General features: G+C 40.4%; 1 protein-coding gene across 1 annotated transcript in view; it reads left to right on the plus strand.

The window, feature by feature from the left end:
* Positions 1-7,882: 7,882 nt before the first annotated feature.
* The window catches only part of NEB (nebulin), a 127,373-nt gene continuing 113,342 nt past the window's right edge, over positions 7,883-21,913 (plus strand). The window contains exons 1-10 of the mRNA XM_074910943.1: positions 7,883-7,943; positions 13,057-13,101; positions 15,623-15,868; positions 16,500-16,607; positions 18,052-18,156; positions 18,455-18,559; positions 18,664-18,768; positions 19,485-19,589; positions 21,398-21,502; positions 21,693-21,800. Of these exons, the coding sequence (XP_074767044.1) occupies positions 7,911-7,943; positions 13,057-13,101; positions 15,623-15,868; positions 16,500-16,607; positions 18,052-18,156; positions 18,455-18,559; positions 18,664-18,768; positions 19,485-19,589; positions 21,398-21,502; positions 21,693-21,800 (1,065 nt within the window). The 5' untranslated portion in view covers positions 7,883-7,910. The remainder of the gene's footprint in view (positions 7,944-13,056; positions 13,102-15,622; positions 15,869-16,499; positions 16,608-18,051; positions 18,157-18,454; positions 18,560-18,663; positions 18,769-19,484; positions 19,590-21,397; positions 21,503-21,692; positions 21,801-21,913) is intronic.

Below are 21,913 nucleotides of genomic sequence, written 5' to 3' on the forward strand. Positions count from 1 at the left end.
GCAGTATACTAAGTGCTTGGTTTACATACCATACAGCTACTGGCTTGTGCTGCTACTCGCCCTGTATTAACCTGTCAGTATCAAAAAATAAACACGAAAATAAGACGCTGGAGATGATATACTCATCGCATTTTGATTGCATTGCCTCTAAGTATATTCTTTATTATGATCTAATATTTTCTATTAATACTTTAAGAAAGAGTATAAGCAGCAACAAAGTAAAAAGTCAAGTTCATCTTGTTAGAACATGTATCATTTCCTTAAGAACCTGCACAGTTGTATAGTGCTCCCATTTAAAAAAATAATGTTTGCAAATATTTGTCTCAGCTGGATAACCTAACAAGAATAAGAAAAAGTATCTGTGATATAAAAAAATGACCTTATTACTTTTACGGATACATAGGCATCGATTCTAGCATTTCTGATTCCAGAGAACAGGATCAAGGGAAGCTGTTTTCTTCAGTTTGTGGGGGTTTCTGTATTTCCAGTGAGTTAATTCAGTAAGCTGTTAATGAATTAGGAAACTATTCATCATTAGATACTGACTGGCCTCTGTGTTCAGGAATCATCACAAAACAGTGAGTCTGTGACACTGTTGTGTTCAGGTTCTCTCACCCTCACAGCTTTGGGACGTGGGTACATGGTTTTATGGCCTGTGTGCAGTGACCTGGTGCTAATGGTTCTGTCTTGGGCCTAGAGGTCTACCATGCACCATGAGTGTTACTCCCCAGTGCTATGCGACTTGTCAGTTCCAAGGATTATCCATAGTTTAAATAGTTGAACTCCCTGTCGGATGGAAATGTTCATTCCTAAGCCAAGACACATTTGCTAACGATACATGTGCTCCTACCCTGTTTTCATGGAGAAGAAAAAAGCTTGGCTTAATGTTGGTCAGCTGTGATATCAGAGAATTATACACACACAGATAGATAGATAGATAGATAGACAGACAGATAGATAGATAGATAGATAGATAAAAAATTCTAAGGCAATCACTTGCTGTCTAACCAAACCTATAATTTTTGGTCAAAATTTTTTCCCCTCTTGCCACAATTTTTCTATACATCAGACCAAAATTTGCCTGCCCCCCCTGCAGAGGTCTGGGCAGCAGATTCTCACGGTTGGACCACCCTGTAGCTAAGCTCTTCCAACAGGTCAGCCTGGCTGGCTGCTGTTGTGGGTGCTGACTCTGCACCAGATAAGGGACTTCTGAAACAACCTCTCTTCTCATAGCCACCTCTGTCAGCAACACATCAAAATCCTATTCGTGTTGGAGGCCTTTATCGGATTTTGAACAGTCAGGCTTCCGCTCATACCTCAGTTTCAGATGCTAATAAATTTTATTAGTTTCAAAACAATTAGGAGGGAGAGAGGTTTGCCCACGTGCCTGCAGTTATAGACTGCACCTGAATTTTTTAAAAAGAGAAACACGTTTTTATGTTTCATATCCTCAACTGTCAATTTTGCACCTGCAGCTTATGAAGAGAAAGCTTAGTTGGACCATTAAAAATACACAAGTTCCTTGTGTAAGCTTTTCTTTTCCTTGAATGTAGCTGAAGTTCTTGTGATGTGGCTTTTGCATAGTTCTAAGATGATATGCCACTTTTGCTGCATGTTATTTAGAAAAAATAAGGCAAATAGTAAGAAATAACGATATTTAGTCCTAGGAGAGCATGCCTTTTCCTCTCCTTGTACACCTAAACCATGTCTTAGTTACTAGGCTGCACGACAGTTACAGAAATTGCAGAGATGTATGGCATGTGTTCCAAGTGCAGATATTTCATTGCTCCATCAACATTACACTGCCAACTTAAGTGACATACAGATTCAGTTTGGAATTCCTGAAAATGGTTTCTTCAGATGCTTCTAACACTGTAGCAAGTCAGATCCACTGAGGTTCCCTAAATTGGGAGAACGCCCCCTTAGCTATTTCAGTCCTGGTATCGATGAGTACCTTTGCACCTGGGATCTAGAAACCATGTATAGTCAAGCCTATGTGGGGCCTCAATCTGGTAAATGTTCTCTGGGGAAAAATACAAGATAATGTCCTACTGCAATGCTCATGCAAGCATGAGTGTCTTAGAACTGTGCTGGCACCGTCCTGATGTCATTACTGCAGTGTGTAGGTCACGGTTCGTTCCCCGCCTCCTTAGAGGACCCTCTCCCACCTCTTGGGAAGGCACAATAAATACTGGATAACAGTAAGCCCTTGTAAGAACAGTATGGTGCGGGAAAACCCTTACCTAACTCCCTTTTTTACTCCCTTCTCTGTTACTAGTGGTATTTCTATAACACGCATTTTCTACACCTGTTTCCTCTACCGTTTGGCTCCCTGTAGTGCAAATACAACTATAGCTTGTGGGCCTCCCGACAGAGGCTGGTAACAGCTTATCTAACAAGAATTACTTTATTTTTAGGGCTCCGAAGCTTATGTTGTGCTCTTCAGTTAATGCTTTCCTCCCAGACTAAATGGATTTCATGTTTAAGGCTTCTGGATTGTTTCCAGGTTGAATATTAGTGTCTTGCAGATTGTACATCGTAGGCGACATACATTTCACATCGTATAGTCACCAGTGATTTTTTAGATTTCTGATGGAGACTGCACTCTAAGGGAAAATTTTGGACACTTGATTAGTTTAGGTGAGAGATTTGTAAATGCTAAAGTACAAGATGATTCTTTTTTTCCAGCTTTCCTGTGCAAAATCTAGTAGATGGAAAGGAATGGCAAAAAGAATGAGAAGTAACTTAATAATGGTAGTTTAAAAATAGACATAATTACACAAATATGTATTGAAATATGACCTTTTTCAATGATACGATGCTTGTTAAGTCCGGGTGGTCTACTGATTACCTCAGGAGGTTAAATATAGTACCCATGATGTCAGTAAGCTTATCCACACAAAGGGCCGACACAGCGAAGCCCATGTAATCTCTGGCAGAACAGATTTCCTGTGTAATTTTCAGTCAAACAGATGCAAAGATGGGTAGAAAGTTTCTTGAGTCTTGAAGTGGTTGTCTTCAAGAAGCAATTGCCGACTTGGCGTTCAATGATATTCGTGACGTGGGATCTGGCCTTGGCTTATTAAAATTCTTCTAAACTCTACCTCATGATCTAGAGTGTGATGCACTATAAAAGAAATACAAGGGAATGAATGACCGAGACAATACACAGATATCACTAACTGGCAGGGAGGTTGTAGAAAATGAGAATTGCTGTAACAGTTCTGGCTTTTGGGGGTGAGAGGGTTACAGTGTGGCTGCCCTGTGGTCCTTACATACTGATCCTCTGTAGTGATCAAGCTCCAGGATTGGCTGATGTATTTTTCATAGGTGGAAGTCTGCCTCCCAAAACGAACTAAATGCAGTTTTAGGGAAAAAAAAACAAACAAACAAACGGTTAGTTTTTGTATGTGAATGCTGTGGGGGTTAGGAGAGCGAGTAGGCTGCTATTTCATAGTTCTTGTATTATATACCTTCTAAATAAATCTAGAGAAGGTCACACGTTATTTCCTTCCTTACCCCCTGCCCTGAGTGGTTACTGTTTGATAAGTAGGACTGATTGAACTTAATATTTTAAAAAGTTAAGTACAAGAAAATGTTTTCTGCTTTGAAATGTTGGGGCATTTAAATGCAAAACACCACCTTCCTCTACCTTAGTCATCTTGCATTCTGTCTTTTTAGTTCAAAACTGCTGAGCATATGCATATTTATGTACTGTGGATAAAACAATCTGGTTCTGGTGTGCTAACCTGTATCAGAACTGCCAGGCTGTCACCTACAGCAGAATTTTCCTAATGCCTTTGAAACATTTGTCCCCTAGAAAGTCAAGCTGGTATTTGCAGAATATTCCAGCAGTGCCTTGAAATCTGAGTCACAGACACAGATTTTCATAATAAAGCAATTTAAAAAAATATTAAAAGAATATTAACCATTAGTATTCCACTTCAGTAGGCAATACTTGCTGATATTTCGATATGAATATGTATCATTGACATTTTAACAGTCCTGAGAAGTGAATGATGTGAAACATAACACTGAGCATAGTAGTTTATTTTCACAGTGAGGACAAATGTATAGAATGTATGTGTGCATGTGTTTAGGTATTATATATGTACAAATAACAACTTATATATAGGCAGGTGTGTAAAGATCCATTTATTGATATGTGTCCTATATAGATAAAAGCACTTAAGCGAGTGAACACCGAATTTTCAGAAAGTCATTTCACTGGGTAGAAATCACAGAAAATGTAGTCAGTTTTCGTTCAGTTTTAAATAAAAATGAAGCTAGTAGTGATAGTTTTGTCAGAGTTTTTCCCTGAGATCTGGAGCTGAAGGAGCAAAGCAGCAGATGTAAGAATTGAAAGACTTGCTGGCAGCTGTAGGTGACCTAAGAGCACTCTCCTCCCATTTCCATGTTCTGATGTCAGAACATAGATGTTACATTCTGTACAACTTTTTGTTCCCACAATAATACTTTCGGTTCTTAAACCCCTTCTGTAATTTTGATGGGTGTTTCCATGCTTTGTCTCCAGCCCTGAGCTGTCTGCTGCTAAAGAACTGCTGTGTTTCACACCAGACAGCTGCATTTCAGTAGCAGAAAAAGTGGCACTTGCATCCTGCATGTAACTTTGGCCTTTTTTAGTGTCTTTCTGAATAAGATATATTGAACAGCACTGTAAAAGAATCTGAAGGTGATGTCCTGGTAACCTAGGAGTTGTGGAGTATATCACTAAGGGAGAAATTGTTTGCAGGAACTTGCAAGAGAACTGCACAGAAATTTGCATCCCGTTTGAAAATACCTGCTAATTTTGTCAGAATAACCACCAGGACAGAGGAATACAAGCTTCTGTTGATCTAGCAAACCTGATATAAGTTAGGTGATTGAAATGGGGCATAATCATATCCAGTATTGTAGCAGTGACTATGGGGCAATGCCATTTACAGGAAGAACAACGTTGAGTACAACTGTTGAGTCTGAAAAAGAGGCCCTGAACCCAAGAAGGGGGATGGTTAGTCGTCAGCCTTGGTGCTAATTTTGGCATCAATGGAGATTTGAGCTGGAAACGGCAATAATGAATTACATGTTACATTAAAAAAATTGGCCTTTCCCTAGATAAAGGTTTGTCATCACTTACATACATGTCACATTATCCATGCAATCAACTGAAAAGCCGTACTTGGGGGAAAATGACTGTGAGTTATTTCAGGAATGCACACACAGAGGATCTGGATTGGAGAGCAGAAGGTTAAGCTGACATTGCTCTCGTGAGACTCCATCAACATGCTATATTCATTTCTGGACATCTTCAAAAGATGTTAAGAAGCTGAAGGACTTTTAAATAAACAGAAATAAGATTAAAAGGGGAAGGATTGCCTAGTAAAGCAAAATGCGAAGTAATTGAAAGCATATAGCTTGCCTAAAGGAGAAAGGAAAGGATCTACAGCTCTGTGCAGAGTATAAAATACTTGGCAGTAGTGAATGAGATATGATATTTCATCTGGATATAAATATTAACTTCTGGAAAGAGTTAAGGAACAAGAAGATGTCTCTCAAGGGCTCCTGACAATCATTTATTGAATTATGTGATACAGTATGTGAAGAGAGATCATTGTTGGTATTGGCTTTTAAATGTGTCTCCTTGAACAACTAAAGCAATCCGATTATGTGAGTGTAGGCAAGTAGCTGACCTAAGGGATGAGCTCCATTATCATCATCGTGATTCTACGCCATACATCATGCAATTCTTGACCTTCCAAAATACTTTGTGCGTTAGAATTGCTCCCCTGTCACTTAATCTGTTTATCATGTATTCTTAGCCTTTCCTCACCAGACATATTGGCTGTTAATCGGGTTCCTTGCAAGTTTTTCCTTGTCAGTAGTCAGTTCCCAGGTCCATGTGTTCAGCTATGTAACATTTCATGAGAAGTGATAAAAACACTGACACGTGGTTTGCATCAAGTTAAGTTGATAATGCACTTCAGGTAGACTTAGGGATAAAATTAAAGATAGCCTTATACTAAAAATGGAGTTTGAAGTCCAGACTCCTCTCTCCAGACTCCTTTTTCCTTTAAGGTCAGAGATTCTTGGATTTCTGTAGTTTTGATTCAGGTACAATTTAGGAACAAAATTGTCTCTGTCAATTCAAATTCATTATTACTGTCAATTCTGAAAGAAGAAAATGTGCCTGTTTTTTCCATTTGAGTTCTTCCTTGGATTTGCCTAGGGATCCATTTCAGCAGAGACCTGGTGAAGTTGAGTCAAGCTCTGGTGTGTTTTGGCTTTCCTCGGGAGCCCAGAAGTGCCCCGCTCCCCTTTCCTTCATGTTGCTGAGAACAGGTGGCCTCCTCCGGGGTCACCAAGTATATTTAGGGCTGAAACTCGAGCGGGCTGGAGCCAGATTGGCTGTGCTAGCCACATGCGTCATTAGGAGCCGATGCACCAGGCTCGCTCTCGCCCAGTGCTGCTCAGGAGGGAAGACTGGAGAGGCTTTGCTCCTAAGGATATTTACTAGATGTTGCTGGTAAGAGCATTTTAATCACGTTTGACTTTTTTCCCTTAGAAAAGGATCTTGGGCCGTTTCCTGATTCTGTAGTTTTTTGGGAGCAGTCGTTGTGCCTTGCCCGTGGAAGTCAGATTTTCTGTCTGGATGACAGGTTGAAAATTGCAGTAAGAGGAAAGGACTTGGAACTGTGTTTTGGAAGTGTAACTGAAGGTTATAATAGTGACAGTTTGTACAGATTGTATCCTTATATGCAATCCCTACTAAACTTTGGCCTACTTTTTCATACAACGTGCCGCTTATTGAGTTACTCTGAATTTATTTTAATCGTTAACATTCTGGTTTAACAAACTGATTTTTTGAGGGGTAATTTTTCTCAACACACTTAAAAGGGACAGTATTCAACGTTCCTATATTTAACCTGCATTACTAGACTTCACTTGCCTCAGAAGGAATTGCGGTTTAGCCAGCTAAACAAAACCACCCCGTCATTTGGTAGTATTAGCTTACATGGCAAATATCTTTGGACTCAGAAACAGCTGTTCCAAAGCCTCATCCCCTACCAACATTAGAAACAGGGCTGTAGCCTCTGGTGGAAAATTGTAGCTTTGCCTCTTAGCAAAATCATTGTGTTAATTAATTCCTTTAAAGGTTTTCACAGTAATCTGTGCTTTATAATTCAGCCAGCTATATGGATTTTCCTATTTTCCAGGTCTGAAGAAATAGAGAGAAAAAAAAGCCACAGGAGCTAAAAAAACCCCCAAACCCCAGAGCATCTATATAAGCTAATGCTGGGAAGACAGAAATTGCCTCATTAACCTAAGGTCACTTAAAAAAAAATATTTACAATTTTTTTGTACATTATGCTTTTACTTATGAATGAATGTAGTAGAATATACAGACAAAGCTCCCATTCAAACAGGAGCTTGAATAATGTAATGAAATAACACAGAATAGTCACAGAGAAAAGAAAAGAAACATTTTTCAAATAATTTTGTTGTAATGAAAAAAATCAAATCATATTTCAAGAAATCTCTTCCTCTGATTTTTAAAAAAAATTTTTTATTTTCATTGAATTCCAGTATTGGTGTTACAACTATTAAAAGAAAATATTTGTCCATAATTGTAATTTACATCAGTATGTTTGAAACTTAATCCAATGCTTTCCTACAATAATCAAAATAATGCCAGATCTCAACTTCATTTCTCTCTGTTGTTCAAGTTCTTTCACTGATGATCCAACAACTCTGTAATAATCTGAGTAGTTACTGACCATGACCCCAGGTGCTTTATGAATTTGACTAGTAGCTTTTCATAGTACTTTCAGTCTTGGGCTAATACTGTATATTCACCCTTTCATTTGCTGCCTGACCAGTGAGTGGGGGAGAGACAGAAGAATAACCTCAGAATGGAGGAAGAAGAATATGAGGAAGTTGTGGAGGTAAGAGTAAAATCTGAGAGTAGAAATATTTGTTTCCTGCCTTGTGAAGGAATATATTAATCACTTTAATGAGATGCTGCTCATGAGCATAAATCATTGCCTGGTGTTTGCTCTCTGAAGATTAGGGTATGATTAGACATTTATTAGATGATTTGAACAGTAAAAAACAACAACAACAAAGTTGCTCTCAATGGAGCAAAGTCTCTCTGGTTCCTGTCATAGTTTCTCTGTTTAAATAAGGATTGTAACCATCCCACACCCCTGCTGCAAGGTTTTGTGGTTACTCTTCTGTGTAATTATAGATGCAGTGGGCAAATCTCTTTTCCCTCCTGGCTTGCCCTCTGTCATCCAATCCATGCTAGAGAGGATGACTCTGGAAGCCACTCTCTAGCCTCGCCTCTGTGCCCACTGCAATGCAGAAATGCAGCAGTTCCGTGCCACCAAGGTACCCTTAACCAATTTGGCCTTAAGAAGCCACAGAGGTGGAGCTGGAATTAAACCTGTAGATGACTGTGGAGTTGCATCAGGGATTAATTTGCCAATAGGTCATTTAAACTCACAGTTACATACCTAATTATTTAGTCTCAAGAATTTGATTAAATGAATCCCCCAGAACTGGGGAACCTACAGCTTACTATTATTAACGAGTCTCATTGGAATGACTTTCCTATTGAAACAGTACATGAGGTTAACCAACAGTGTGGTCTTACCTGTTGCATTATTACTATTCTGAAAAGAAATTATGTGGTATGAAATACATAAGCGTTTATAACAAATTGCTCAGTGTTGGTTTGAGGAAAAGAAGAAGCCAGTATAAATGTAGACATCCCACAACTCATTATCTCCACACTATATTTAATGGACTGTTGATTTCAGGCAGTGTTACAGCATTGAGCCCTCACTGGCAATTTTATAGATTTCAGATATTGACTGAAGTAAAGTCAAATGGTTTGCCAATTGAATTAGTTAAATGTGTTTTGTAAAACAAGTGTTACCGTTCATAAAGTCCATTTTAAAGATATTGTCCTACTTCGTTACGAAGACACTGCTCCTCCATTAAGTTTCCTATCGCCATGTTGTAATTGCCTTTATGCTTCCTGAGCATTATGTGCTCTCTGTAACAAAATCTATATTTATTTGTTGTCAATGCTTCTTTGTTGCTGCTGGAATTACGGTATGTTGGGCTTTTTATCTACACAGCTCTGTTTCAATCTTTGTTTTTAATTTTGAATGGCCACCTTCTTGGAACCACATCCCTAGGACAGACCGAGATGGTTCTGCTTTAGTGGCTTCCCTTGAGATACTCAGAGAGAGAAGTTAAATAAAAATCGGAACAATAGCATTTCGGTACAATTTTAAGTCAGCTTAAGCCTTTTCAGAGTTTTCTTAACTAGAATTCCACCTCTGTATGAATCGCCTATTTTAAACCTGTAAGAGTTCAATCCGAAATTCATCCTCCAAAAGACTAGAAAATCGCTGAATTTTCAGCAATGGAAATTCTCACTGCTGAGAACACGATGAGGATTTTAAGATACTATTTTGTCTTTCTCTGGAGTTATTACCCTGCAGGGGACCTTGTAGCCTTTTGTGATGTGCAAAAACCCAGAGTGAATGACACAAATCTTTTGCTGCTGAGTTACTCGAGGCTTTGTGCAAGGTGGATCAAACACGGTATAGGGCCAGGGAGCAGAAATTGTCTCAAAACAGCCCAACATGAGACAGCTTGGAAAGTATGGGCTAGTTACGTGAACCTAACTTTGAGGAACAAGTTTGGGAAAAGGGCGTAAACTTTTTAATAAGAGGGTTTTTTTAGGGCTTGATTCAAAGGGGGTTTTATGCAGTTTCAGAATGTGACCCCGAGCAAATCATTGCTGAGGAGATTTCCAAAGACAAACACCGCATTTTATGTTTTCTCCTTTCTGGAAGTCAGTGGCAAGTTAAGCATCTTTGGAATAAAATAGCTGCTGTGCACTACAGCGGACGGAGCAACATCTTTAACTGTTTTTTCCTCCGTTAAGCAGCGAGAGGAGGTGGAGGGCGAAGCCTCGGGGCGGCGAGGCCTCGGCTCCTCTCAGCGCTGCCGCCATAAGCCGCGGGCGGCCCGGCGGGACGGCGCCATCGTGCGGCCGCCATTTGCTGCACGGCCGCGAGCGCCGCCGCAGCGCGGGGCCCCGCAAATGGCGGGAAGCGGGGCGGCGGCGGGCGCGGGGCTGGCTCCGGCTCCTCTGGCTCCTCCGGCTCCCGGCCGCCGCGGGGAAAGGCAAAGTGCCAGCGGGGGAGCGAAGCTCCCAGAGCGCTGCAGGGCTGGGACGTAGCCCTTGTTGCCTCTCGCATCAGCACTGGCGTGGCCAGCAGGGACAGGGAAGGGATCTGAGCCCTGGGCTCGGCACTGGGGAGGCCGCCCCTCGCTGAGGGGGTTCAGTGTTGGGCCCCTCACCCCAAAAAGGCCATTGAAGGACTCGAGCGTGGCCAGAGAAGGGCAACGGAGCTGGGGCAGGGTCTGGAGCACAGGTCTGCTGGGGAGCGGCTGGGGGAACTGGGGGGGCTCAGTCTGGAGAAGAGGAGGCTGAGGGGAGACCTCCTGGCCCTCTGCAACTCCCTGCCAGGAGGGGGCAGAGAGGGGGGATGAGTCTCTGGAGCCAAGGCCCCAGCGCCAGGCCCCGAGGGAATGGCCTCAAGCTGCCCAGGGCAGGGTCAGGCTGGCTCTGAGGAAGGATTTCTGTGCAGAAGGGGCTGTTGGGCGTTGGAATGGGCTGCCCAGGGCAGGGGGGAGTCCCCGGGATCCCTGGGGGGGTTGAAGAGTCGGGCTGAGCCAGCGCTGAGGGATCTGGGGGAGTTGGGAACAGTCAGGGGGAGGGTCATGGCTGGGCTGGAGGAGCTTCAGGGGCTTTTCCAACCTGGATGATTCTGGGATTCCACTGGGAGATGTGTTCTGCTCGGGTCACTCAGTTGCACTGCAGGTTGCTGAAGGAAGAGGTGAGCAGGTTTGGCACCATCAGGGGAGGTGAAGAAGAGGGTGATGGTGCCTTCAGGAACAGCAAGAGGCAGAGCCACACATGGCAAGGAAGGAGAGCTAGTTGGAGTCCCTGGTTAAGTGGGTGATGGAGAATGGAAAAGGCAGGAAGCTTTTGGTTTCTAGCAACAGGAGGAAGGTTCGTGCTCTACCTGCAGATTTGCCACTTCAGAACAGATGTAGAGCCCTGGGAACTTCTTTAGGCAGCTGCAAAAACCTCACAGGCACAGCCCTTGTGCTTATGGATGGCTTTAACCACCCCTTTGTCTGCTGGAACAACCTATGGCTGGGCAGAAGCAGCCTAGGAGATTTCTGGAAGAAATGTATTGAAATATTGAAGATAAATTTCTTGATGCAGTTGATTGATGAACTAACTAGGAGAGATGCTCTGCTGGATATGCTACTGACAAACAGGAAAGAACTGGTGGAAGATACAAAGGTCAAGGGCAGCCATAGCTGCAGTGACCGCAAGACTGTGAAGTTGAAGATTCAAAGAGGAGTGAGCAAGATAGACAGAATTACAATCCCAGACTTCAGAAGAGCAGATTTGGGCTTGTTCGGGGACCTGTTTGGGAAGATAGTGTGGGAAACAGCCTTGGAGGGCAAAGGGGCTCAGGGGAGCTGGGTGGTCCTCAAGAACAGTTTTCTCAGAGCACAAGAATGGTTCAGTGCAGAAGTCAAACACAGCAGAAGGCTGGTATGGAGGAACAGGGAGCTCCTGACTGAGCTCAAACAAAAAAAGTATACTGAAGGTGGAAGGAGGAGAAGGCCACTTGGGAGGAACGTAAAGACTTTATAAACTCCATTCCTAAATGCATGGGCAAAGTTCAACTGGAGTTGAACCTAGCAAGGGAAGTGAAGGAACAGCAGAAAGTTTTTGCAAGTGCCATCAGCAGCAAAAGGAAAGCTAAGAGGGTGTGGGACCATAGTTCATTGGGCAGGCAAGCTGGTCACAAGGAACAGGCAAAATGCTGAGGTACTTGAAGCCTTTTTTGCCTCAGGTTTGATAAGGCTTGTCCTATGGTCTTCCACATCTCTGAGTTTCCTAGCGGAGATGTGGGAATGAAGTAGTACCCACAGCAGAGTAAGACAGAGTTAGGGATGACTTAACCGCTGGGATGTAGGTATTTCTGTGGGACCAAAGGGGATGGATCCAGGGGTGCCGAGGAAATGGGCTGATGACATTGCAAGGCTGCTCTCATCTCAGAAAGGTCATAGTGATGCGGATGTTCCTGACAAGTGGAAAGGGACAGATGTCATACCCATCTTCAAGAAGGGCAAGAAAGAAGGGAACCACAGGCTGGTCAGCCTGACTTCACTCCTTGGGAAGGCTTTGGAGCAGATCCTTTTAGAAACTATTTCTAAACACATGAAAGACATGAAGGTCATGGGGAGCAGAGAACATTGATATATCAAGGCCAAATCATGGCTGACCAAACTCATTGCTTATTATAATGAGTTCACTACTGGTATTGGACAAGGGGAGACAGTGAATGTTGCATACCTTGACTACTTTAGCAAGACCTCTGAAAGTCTCCCATACTCTTCCTATCACCAAATTTATGAGACATGGGCTGGGTAAGTGGACAGTAAAGCAGGTGGAAAATTGACAGGACTGCTGAGCTCAGAATTGTGATCAGTAGTACGAAGTTGTGCTGGCAGCCAGCAAATTATTGGTGTCCTTCAAGGATCTGTAGGTAGGAGCAACTCTGAGGGCAGCCTTAGAGAGAGAAACCTACTACAGTCCTCTCCACGTATTATCAAACACTTGGAAAATCCTGGTTTTTTTGAACGCTGATTCTTTATTTTAGTGTGGTCATCATTGTCTTTGCTCTTGTGGGTAAAATTAGATAATGATCCTTCATTAATTACTTGGGAGGATGATTGAGTAATGTATGGAAAAAAAATCCAGTTATGAATGCAAAAAATGGACAGGTGTTCCCAATTAGTAAGGATGCAAATTTGACTGTATAGGTACATAGAAACTACAGTCCTATTTCTCCAAAAGTGTGTTTTTAAGACAGCTTAATAGAAGTTAGAATTTGCTATTCTGTATGATCTGGTCTAAAAATGATTTTTTTTTTCTCTTTTTTTTAATAGTACTACATTGAAGAGACAATTATTGAGGAGGGTGAACCAGAGGAGGTAAATGTCCCCGTGATGTTGCCTGTGGTGTATATATGCATGTAATTAATGCAGAATGCTATATTAGTGGCCCTTTGTATTCTGAGGACTAATTTTTCATATTAAACGCACATGTCAGTGAACAGTTGCTTCTTAATACTTTATTTTCTCTGCAAGACCCTGTTGCGGGATGACCTGGAGGCTGCCTAGCTTGTTCTGAGTATCCTATCTGCCACTCTTTGGTTTCCATTAGAAGGAGCCGTGGATGTGTCCATCAGAGAAGGACTGTGCTGATTTCTGTCCTGCCCAGTGTCTTGCTGATAGTCTTCCCTTTGCTCCTGCCCAGCAGCTCTTTGCACAGGAGCTGACAAGAGGAAGCAACAGGTTACGTTAATAACAAGAAACACGGGCAGGAAGATTACTGTGGTAACATATTGACAAAAATCCTCTTACTAAGGCAAAATCCAATTATTAGCTTTCGAAACGAACAGAATGAACGAGGATGTGAATGTGACTGGATACGTACATATGAACAACAGGCACATACATGCATTATACCTTGTTCTGAAGAGATACATAAAAAGATTCTGCCTGAAACCAGTTTATCAGTTCTGCTGCCTTCACCTTGTGTAATTTCACTGAAAAGTGGTGGTTTGCAGATTTTTTTCATGTCACTGGTAACAAATATTTGAGTCGCCAAGGACTTATTACTGTAATTCAAAATTCTCCTTGTAACATAAGTATAACCCAAACCTCTGTTACGTTTCCATGGAATATTCTTTATGGCATAGGCTTATGCAGAAATAAAAGCTTAATGTTTCCCTTTGTGAGTGTGTTTTCTTCCAAACAATGGATCTGTTCCCCAGGTCTTCCTGTATTTTTAACTCAATAATATATGATTTGATTAATACTGTTTGAACAAGTAATCTAGGACTATGCTTTTGAAGCAAGACTTCCATCTTATTAGTTTTAAGATTCATTTGTGCACTGCATTCATCAGGTGTTTGAAAATCTGTACCCTGACTGGATTTAAAGGGAGCTATAGCGTGACTGATTATTTCTGTGTCTGATTTGCATCAGTTTTTGATGTATTGTGGAGTGAAGAATTACATATGAGTATGAATGTCTTCCTAGCTAGTGTGATTAGACCTTTTCCCATCATCTGGAAGTACAATCTAATACATTAGTGTCATGTCGTCCTATGCGTTATCATATGCAAATAAAAGCATTGTTTTGCACAAAATGCTGTATTTGCAGAAGCAAACCTCTCCAAGTTTTAGACTATTGCAAATCTATACAAAATATATTTTTATAAAACCATATAGCTTCACTGTTTTATTATAAAACTAACAGCAGGTAGTGCTGCTTGCTTTGCCTAGACAGGTTTCAAACTCTCCAGTGCTTTCAGTGCCCAGAGTTAGATGAACACTTGTATAGTTGAGTTGTAAGAGAGAAACTTGTGGCGGTGCTGATGTAACTTGGGACAGCATTTGTGAAATGCAATTAATATTCACACAGTAAACAAACCTTTTGTGATTTAAGTGCTGTATACTTCTCAATCTAATGTTTATTGCGTGGTGCATTTTCTGGTCTGACTCACGCTAATGCTAATAGCTATCAGGAGTATGAGCTTCATGCGTTCCCTTTTAAAGGTGCTTTTTTTTTGAAAGCTAGTTGCTATGAAATAAAGCTTGGCATTTATTCAGATGATTTTAGAGCACGTTTTTAAGTTGCAATAATTATTTTTAAATGCTTTTAATTAGAATTGTAATATTATTATTGCTTACAGCATGAATATGTTGATAAGCAAGTATATAAACCATTTAAATTAATTAAAGGCTTATTTCTAATGGATGCTTGACCATTGATTATGTAAATATCTCAGCTATGTCTCTGCCATGATTGTGATCTGACTGTGAGAAAATGTAGTTTAGTAGAAAAGGTGGATTCTAGGTATTTGTTCACTCAGCTGATGCATCGTGTAGGTACTACAAGACTGCAAAGGCTTGAGCTTGTCTGTCTGCTGTGTCAGTTCCTTTCCGTTTGCAAGAAGAAGATAATATTTTTGAATGACTGTACACACCTTTGACCTGCTTTCACAACTTCCAGTGACATCATTAGGAGCCCTGGCTGTACGACCTGTGTCTCCAACCCAACTTCAGCACTGAGAACATTTCTACACTTTGGTTTGAGTAGCCAGTGGTCCTACCCGAGAGCTCCCCCAATGCCAGGGGAAGTTATGAATATAGAGCAGAGGCACAGGAGCCCCACTCTCCCACCTGCTCTGGAGAATAATGAGATGAGTTTGATACAGAAACCAGCCAGTCAGTTAATTCCTTGTGGGCTTTTTTTAGGTGTATGTATGGTAGGCATACTGGATAATCCCTGTAGGAAAAGTATCACTCATTTTCTGTCTTGCAGGTGGTTCCTGGATAAGAACTGAGCATCCTTTAACTAGATAGAGGAGGTGAAAAATGCTTATCATAAAATGATGTTTTATAGTTATAAAGCAAGTAATTATTTTTTTTTTCTTTTTTCCCAGGTGATCACTGAGATCACTGAGACCATTAGTACAGAGGTCACAGGTCCTCAGACTACCACCTATACTATTGAGCATGGAAAACCTACTATTGAGCGTGAAAAATCTACTACTGAGCATAAAAAACCTTCTGTTGAGGATGCAGCACCTCCAGTCAGAAAGAGGACAGTACGGACAAAAGTGGACCCATCTAAGTTTTTGACACCTTATCTGCAACACAGTAATAAAATGAAGGACTTATTCAGTGAGGTGAATTATCCCATGTCTTTTATTTCTCGAGGAACACCAGCTTTAAAATTATTTACTATTAGTGCAAACCTTTATGCTACTCTTTTGTCTCCAGTACTTCACTGTATGATGTGTATTAACGATATTTGCCTGAAGCGGGAAGTTTCCTTTTTTGAATTAGCCCCTTTCTTGCCCATTTCCTGCTTAAGTGCATTAGGTAATCATTAGGCACAAAAAGTGGCACAAAAGATCCCTTTTCCTAAATTTTACTGTATCTTACCTACCAGCATTCACTGTTTAAGTGTTATGTGAGGTCACAGGCCTAGGACTGCTACCCTCACCCACCCTTCCTTATCTTTGGTCACTGAAACAAATAACTGTAAATTTGTCAATATCAAGCTGCTAAGGAGAATATAATCAATTAGAGGTGATCCAAACCAGGCTAAAGGTAGAAAAGGATTTTTTATGTTAAGTCAGTTGGTTGAAAGAAGCATAACTCTGCAAATGTAGTGGAGTAATGCCGGCTTGTATCATTCAATAATCTGCCTAAAATTCCTATACCAACCACACAAATAAATTAATAATTGCTACGTACATTTCTGGCAGAGTTTTAGGATATGTCTTAATTCTATTTATCATCATTTTCTTTCAGAACAAGTACAAAGAAAAATTTAGAAAAGAAAAAGGAAAGCCATATGCTTCCACAATTGATACCCCAGAAATGCGAAGAATCAAGAAAGTGCAAGACCAGCTCAGTGAGGTAGGTATCATCATAAGGAAAAATACTTACTGAGCGGTAAAGAAGCAAATTGAGTCACAATTGTAGCTATTGGATAAGAAGCGATAATTTTTTAATGATATTGTGATAAGGCAATCTGAATGTTTAGTAGAAACTATCAGATTACAAAAGTGAGGGATACAGAGTATATGACAACTTGAGTTCTGTGTTGTAGCTTGGAATTCAGGCCTTTCAGGAGGGGAGATGTGATGGTTCCTTTCCAGCTAAATAATAGCCCTGTTTCACTGTGCCTAAAGAGGTTTGAAAATTTCCGATGAGAAGTTACAGGCACGGGAGATGGTGGCAATGCCCACGTTGTTGAGTTTGAAGATTCCACACGCTGTGTTCTGCAGTCATCATGAATGATGTGCCTGATGATTTTTTTTGTTGTTGTTGTTGAGGTTAAGTTGTGCACTGGGTAAATAACCGTAGAATTTTGGTTTTAAGATGTGTTTAAACATTTTTGTTTTCATAAAAGAACTGAAAGTCGGTTTCCTGAAGAGAAAATGATGCTTAACTTCTCCCAAGTGTTGCAAAACGACCTTCTATACATCCTGTCATTTACTATGGGATATTCCAAGATGTGTGGTCTCCTCTGTGTGAATTCCACTGTTAATGCTCTGCCTTTGAAAGCTGGCCTGAGTGCAGTTGCCCAGCTGATGCAGCGCCTCTAGTTCCAGAAGCTAGCTCATCCTCCTCTCTTTCTTTTAAGCAGCTCTAGTCTACCTTTCAACAACGCACTTCACAGTCTGGGAAACTGAAATCCACCTACAAAGGCTTTTTTATTCTTTGTACAGGAAATAGGGAGAGTTGAGTCCCTAGGAATGGGAACCCCTAAAGCTGAGTGGGTAGTCACCTAACCTTACCGATGCTCAGGAGAAGAGTGTGCATTAAATCATCCTCTGCTCCTGACTCGGGAGAGCTTGAGGAGTGGGATGCAGCAATCCCTGTGCTAATGCTGACAGCTGCAGTCACGCTGGGAGTGGTGTAGCTGCATTAGGATGATTTTGTGCCCAAGCTGCTGGTTTGCTGTGGTAGTGTGGCTGTATTGGTTTTGGCACTGCAGCTAGTCTTTACATGGTAATGGACTGTGAAATGGAGATACGCTGCATAGCGCGGGGATCTCTATCTCGACAGGGTGGGAGCACTCCTAGGAAGAACTCTGTGATTACAGAAGGACGCTACCTCTAAATTGGACTCACAGCTCTTGAAACTGTCTCAAAGCTGCATTTCTTAATTAATTTGCAAAATGCGTTTGCTTCCACAGGCTTCATTTCTAAGGAGCAACTAGTCCTAAATGCTTTACTGAATTCAGGTTTTGGCTGTTTACAGTATTAAGTGTCAAAATGTCAATATTCAGCTTTTTTTTAAAAAAAGGAATTTTTTTTCTGTAAGGATAAATGCGTTTTGTTGTGCATTGATCTAGGTTAAATACCGCATGGCTGGTGAAGCTGCTAGAACTGTTTGCCACGTTGATGAAAAGGCCAAGGATATAGAACATGCAAAGAAAGTGTCACAGCAAGTGAGCAAGGTGAGCGAATTCTGACTTTCTGGAAGCGTTGTGAATGTTAGTGGATCATGTGGTTGCGGATAGGAATGAAGTGTTGAGCTCGGGGCAATGTTTATAGAACGGTTTAGAAGCACAGGGAGAGATAGAAGAGCTGATAAGGGAAGTATAAATATAACCTTAAATGTTTCCAGTTAATGTCTTCAAATGTCATTGGTTTGAGACTTTCACTTTAAAAAAATCTTTAGAGCAGGTAGTTTATTCACAAAAGTAAATAGTTTTCTAATGATAGAGTAACCAACATGCTGATCTTTCTTTCCAGGTATTATATAAACAGAATTGGGAGGAGAGTAAGGACAAGTACTTGCTTCCCCCTGATGCTCCAGAGCTTGTGAATGCAATAAAAAACACAGCAATGTTCAGTAAGGTAAGAAAAAAACCCCCACAGGTCTAGTCAGCTGAAGTGCAAGAAGCATTCCAAGTCAGAGAGTAATTCATAATGAGTATTCTGACACTTTTCTGGTTTTTTAGAAACTCTATACTGAAGACTGGGAAGGAGACAAAACATTATTCTATCCATACAATGACAGTCCAGAGCTCAGAAGGGTGGCACAGGCTCAAAAGTCTCTGAGTGATGTAAGTATCAAAGCCTGATTGACAGTTAGGTCACTGTTACAGTGTGACTTGGTAGACTTCCTGGTGGACTTTGACTAGACATAAAATTTTCATAATGGAACAGAAAATAGAAATGTGTACGTGTAGAAATGTGCACTGATAGCTAGCTCTGATAGTTACGCTATTTCTATAGAAAAATAAGTAATACAGAGGATAAATCTGTTGGCAATTTATGATGGATTATGAGTTAATGAAATAATGTATTAAAGATCTTCTGAGGTAATCAGTAAGAAGACCTCATATCTTTCAGAATGGAGAATCTCTCAGGGTTGGCTCTAAGCCCAGTTCACTGTTGTGGGTCTACAAATCTGTCTCAGTGATAAGTGAGGAACTCGTGAGACTCTGTGATTTGCTGATACTTAAATGAACTCTTCAACCCAGGATTTTAGGTCTCACTTGAAGATTTCAGTGAATTTTGCAGATGTCCAGAATTTCACAGTCTGTGTTTATCAGGAGCAACAGAGTAATAGACTTAAAAACTTTCCCAGGGAACTGATTCTTTTTCACTGTCTCTTATCAGGAGACTTCTCAGTAGTCCTCCAGAACACACTGGTTGAAAGAGTTTATGCTGCAGTAGCTGAGGACAGAACTTCGTTAATGGTGGTGTTAGCAGAGATAAATGTTCTGATGCTTGAATTGGTAGTTACTGTAAATGCTGACTTCTTTCATATTTTCAGATTGTCTACAAAAAAGGGCACGATGAACGAAAATCTAAATTTACTTCTCTGCCAGATCCACCTGATGTGGAACAAGCCAAGAAAGTGACAAGGCAGCTGAGTGATGTGAGTAGAATGAAGTGCTCTTCTTTCTTTAGAAACCTCACTTTTGGAGTTAGAGAGGCAAAAAGGTACCTAAAGGGAAAGCAAAAGAAAAGCCCAGACCTCGTATCAAGACCCCTTTGATTTTCAGTGGTGGAAGGCAGTTCCTTTCTTCCTCGAGTGTCTCAGAGAAAATCCTGCCCAGTCTCAGGTTAAAGATGAAAATTTACACTTGTCAGTGAATTTAGTTTTCACAAAACATTTCTGCTTCTGCCATACACGCATTACTTCCTTTTCTCCCTCCCTTTTTTTGTGTATTCTGCTTTACACTTCCTGTGTTTACAGGAGAAAATAGTAAACAACATCCATTTTGCTGTTCTCTTAAATGTAAACAGTGACAGGTAAATAGCTATCTGGTTTTGGAGCCAGTTACTTGCTTACAAGGAAAATAACCCCATTTTGCTGAAAGTTGCCTGGGCCAGCTGCTCAGAATACATGATAATTTTAATTTTAGTGTCAAACTGTTGTACATGTACATGTCCCGGGATTCTTAAGTTCATGGATACCGGTCAGTGGAAACGTCTGGCAACTTAGGTAATGGTTTCCTGGTTTGCACACTGAATTAACAAGGAACATTCAATATTAAATTTCATAACTGTGTATTGTAATTAACAAAGACTCTAGCACCAGTCCTTGTCAATGCATTTTAGGCATGCTTAGAACAAAACACAGCTGAGGACTGCAGGAGGTGAAGTGAAATATAGGAAGACCAGCTTTTGCTGATGAAACTGGAACTAAGTCGCATAATCTTGTGAGATAAAGTGGGATTTTAACTCAGTCAGAATTTAGCTATTATGAAGAGGACACACATTATTTTATTGCTGTATATTGAAAATTACATGATGTTTAAGAATAGGAACTTACCATTTCACTTATGGTTGCAAAGCCATGAAAAAAATGTTGTGAACCCATTTAGAAGGTGAAAGAAAGTATTATTTAATTTAGAGAAAATTTCTTGAATATTGTTCTTCTGTAGCTTAAAAGCTAAATTTAAGGGGACATCAAGACAAATTTTAGACATGTAAAAAGCAAGATTGGTATGACAATTCTTTGAAATTAAGTAAGCTATATATGTATCTCCAAACCAATAAAATGTAGATTATTTTTTTTAAGGTGTTTTTTGGCAGATATGTCTATATCAATGTGGAACAATTAAAAAAGCATCGGACAAGTTGTATTTTTTGTGATAAGCGCCACAACTGTGGCTGAAAATGCATTTGGAACACAGAGTCGAAACTTGGGAAGATGTTTTATTATTGGACAGGCAGGAACTGTCTAAACAATTGATATTTGATTGCTGTGTGCTTGAATATAGTCTTATAGAAATCACATATACCAGACAATCCCTATATTACAAGGGTTTTCTTGTAACAAGTATCAGCAGCAATAACAATAAATTCTGGCTTAACCAATGGGCAATACTATGTCCCAATATTATGTGACCAGTGAGAAAACGGAATCAAAAGAATATATTAGTGATGTCTCATAGCAAGATTTTCTTATTAATAACTGTCCTTTAGAACAGATGACTTATTTTACCTAGTTGTCCTTTTTTTTGGTCAGGGAGGTACTAATAGAAATGACAGAATACTGAAGTGGTTGTGGTTAGGCCAGTTATATTTAAGGTATTTTTAACAATAATGGTTAAAGTAGTTATAAGGCAGATGTAAAATATGAAGCAACTTAAAAAGAAGACTTTTAAAAGCAGATCTGTCAAGTGAAAATTGAGTTGTATCTTGGGGATTCAATTTTATTTTTTTATTTCATTATAGATTATTTACCACAAGGACTATAAAAACAATATCAAAGGCAAGTGGAGTCAAACTCCATGCTATGATGTTGCAATTGCGAAGATGAATGCAGACAATATAAGTATGGTAAGTGAATTCTTCAGAAAATCTTGAAATGAACAGCTTTATCTTCTGTTTATGTTAACGTGGAAAATACCGATTAATTTTTCCTGCTCCATTTGTGGTACTTCTCTTTTCCTAAAGAAGCTACTTCATGGATGTCTGATTTATAATTGCATTTGATACACTGTTATCCGTTTGCCTCTGTTCCTAACAGCGAAAATACCAGGAAGACTTTGAAAGCATAAAAGACCAAATCTACTTTATGCAGACTGAAACTCCAGAATATGAAGCTAATAAGCGAGTTTCAGATAATGTCAGTAAGGTATGTTACGTGTGCTCCCATTTCTTTAGCTTGAGTATAGTTCTGAAGTCAGGCCAGTTTGTGCTGAAACTGTTTTGTCAAGTGTCAGAAATATTTTCTTGTATGTGAAAGAT

Source organism: Athene noctua, chromosome 7 (genome assembly GCF_965140245.1).
Source record: "Athene noctua chromosome 7, bAthNoc1.hap1.1, whole genome shotgun sequence".
NCBI lineage: Eukaryota > Metazoa > Chordata > Aves > Strigiformes > Strigidae > Athene > Athene noctua.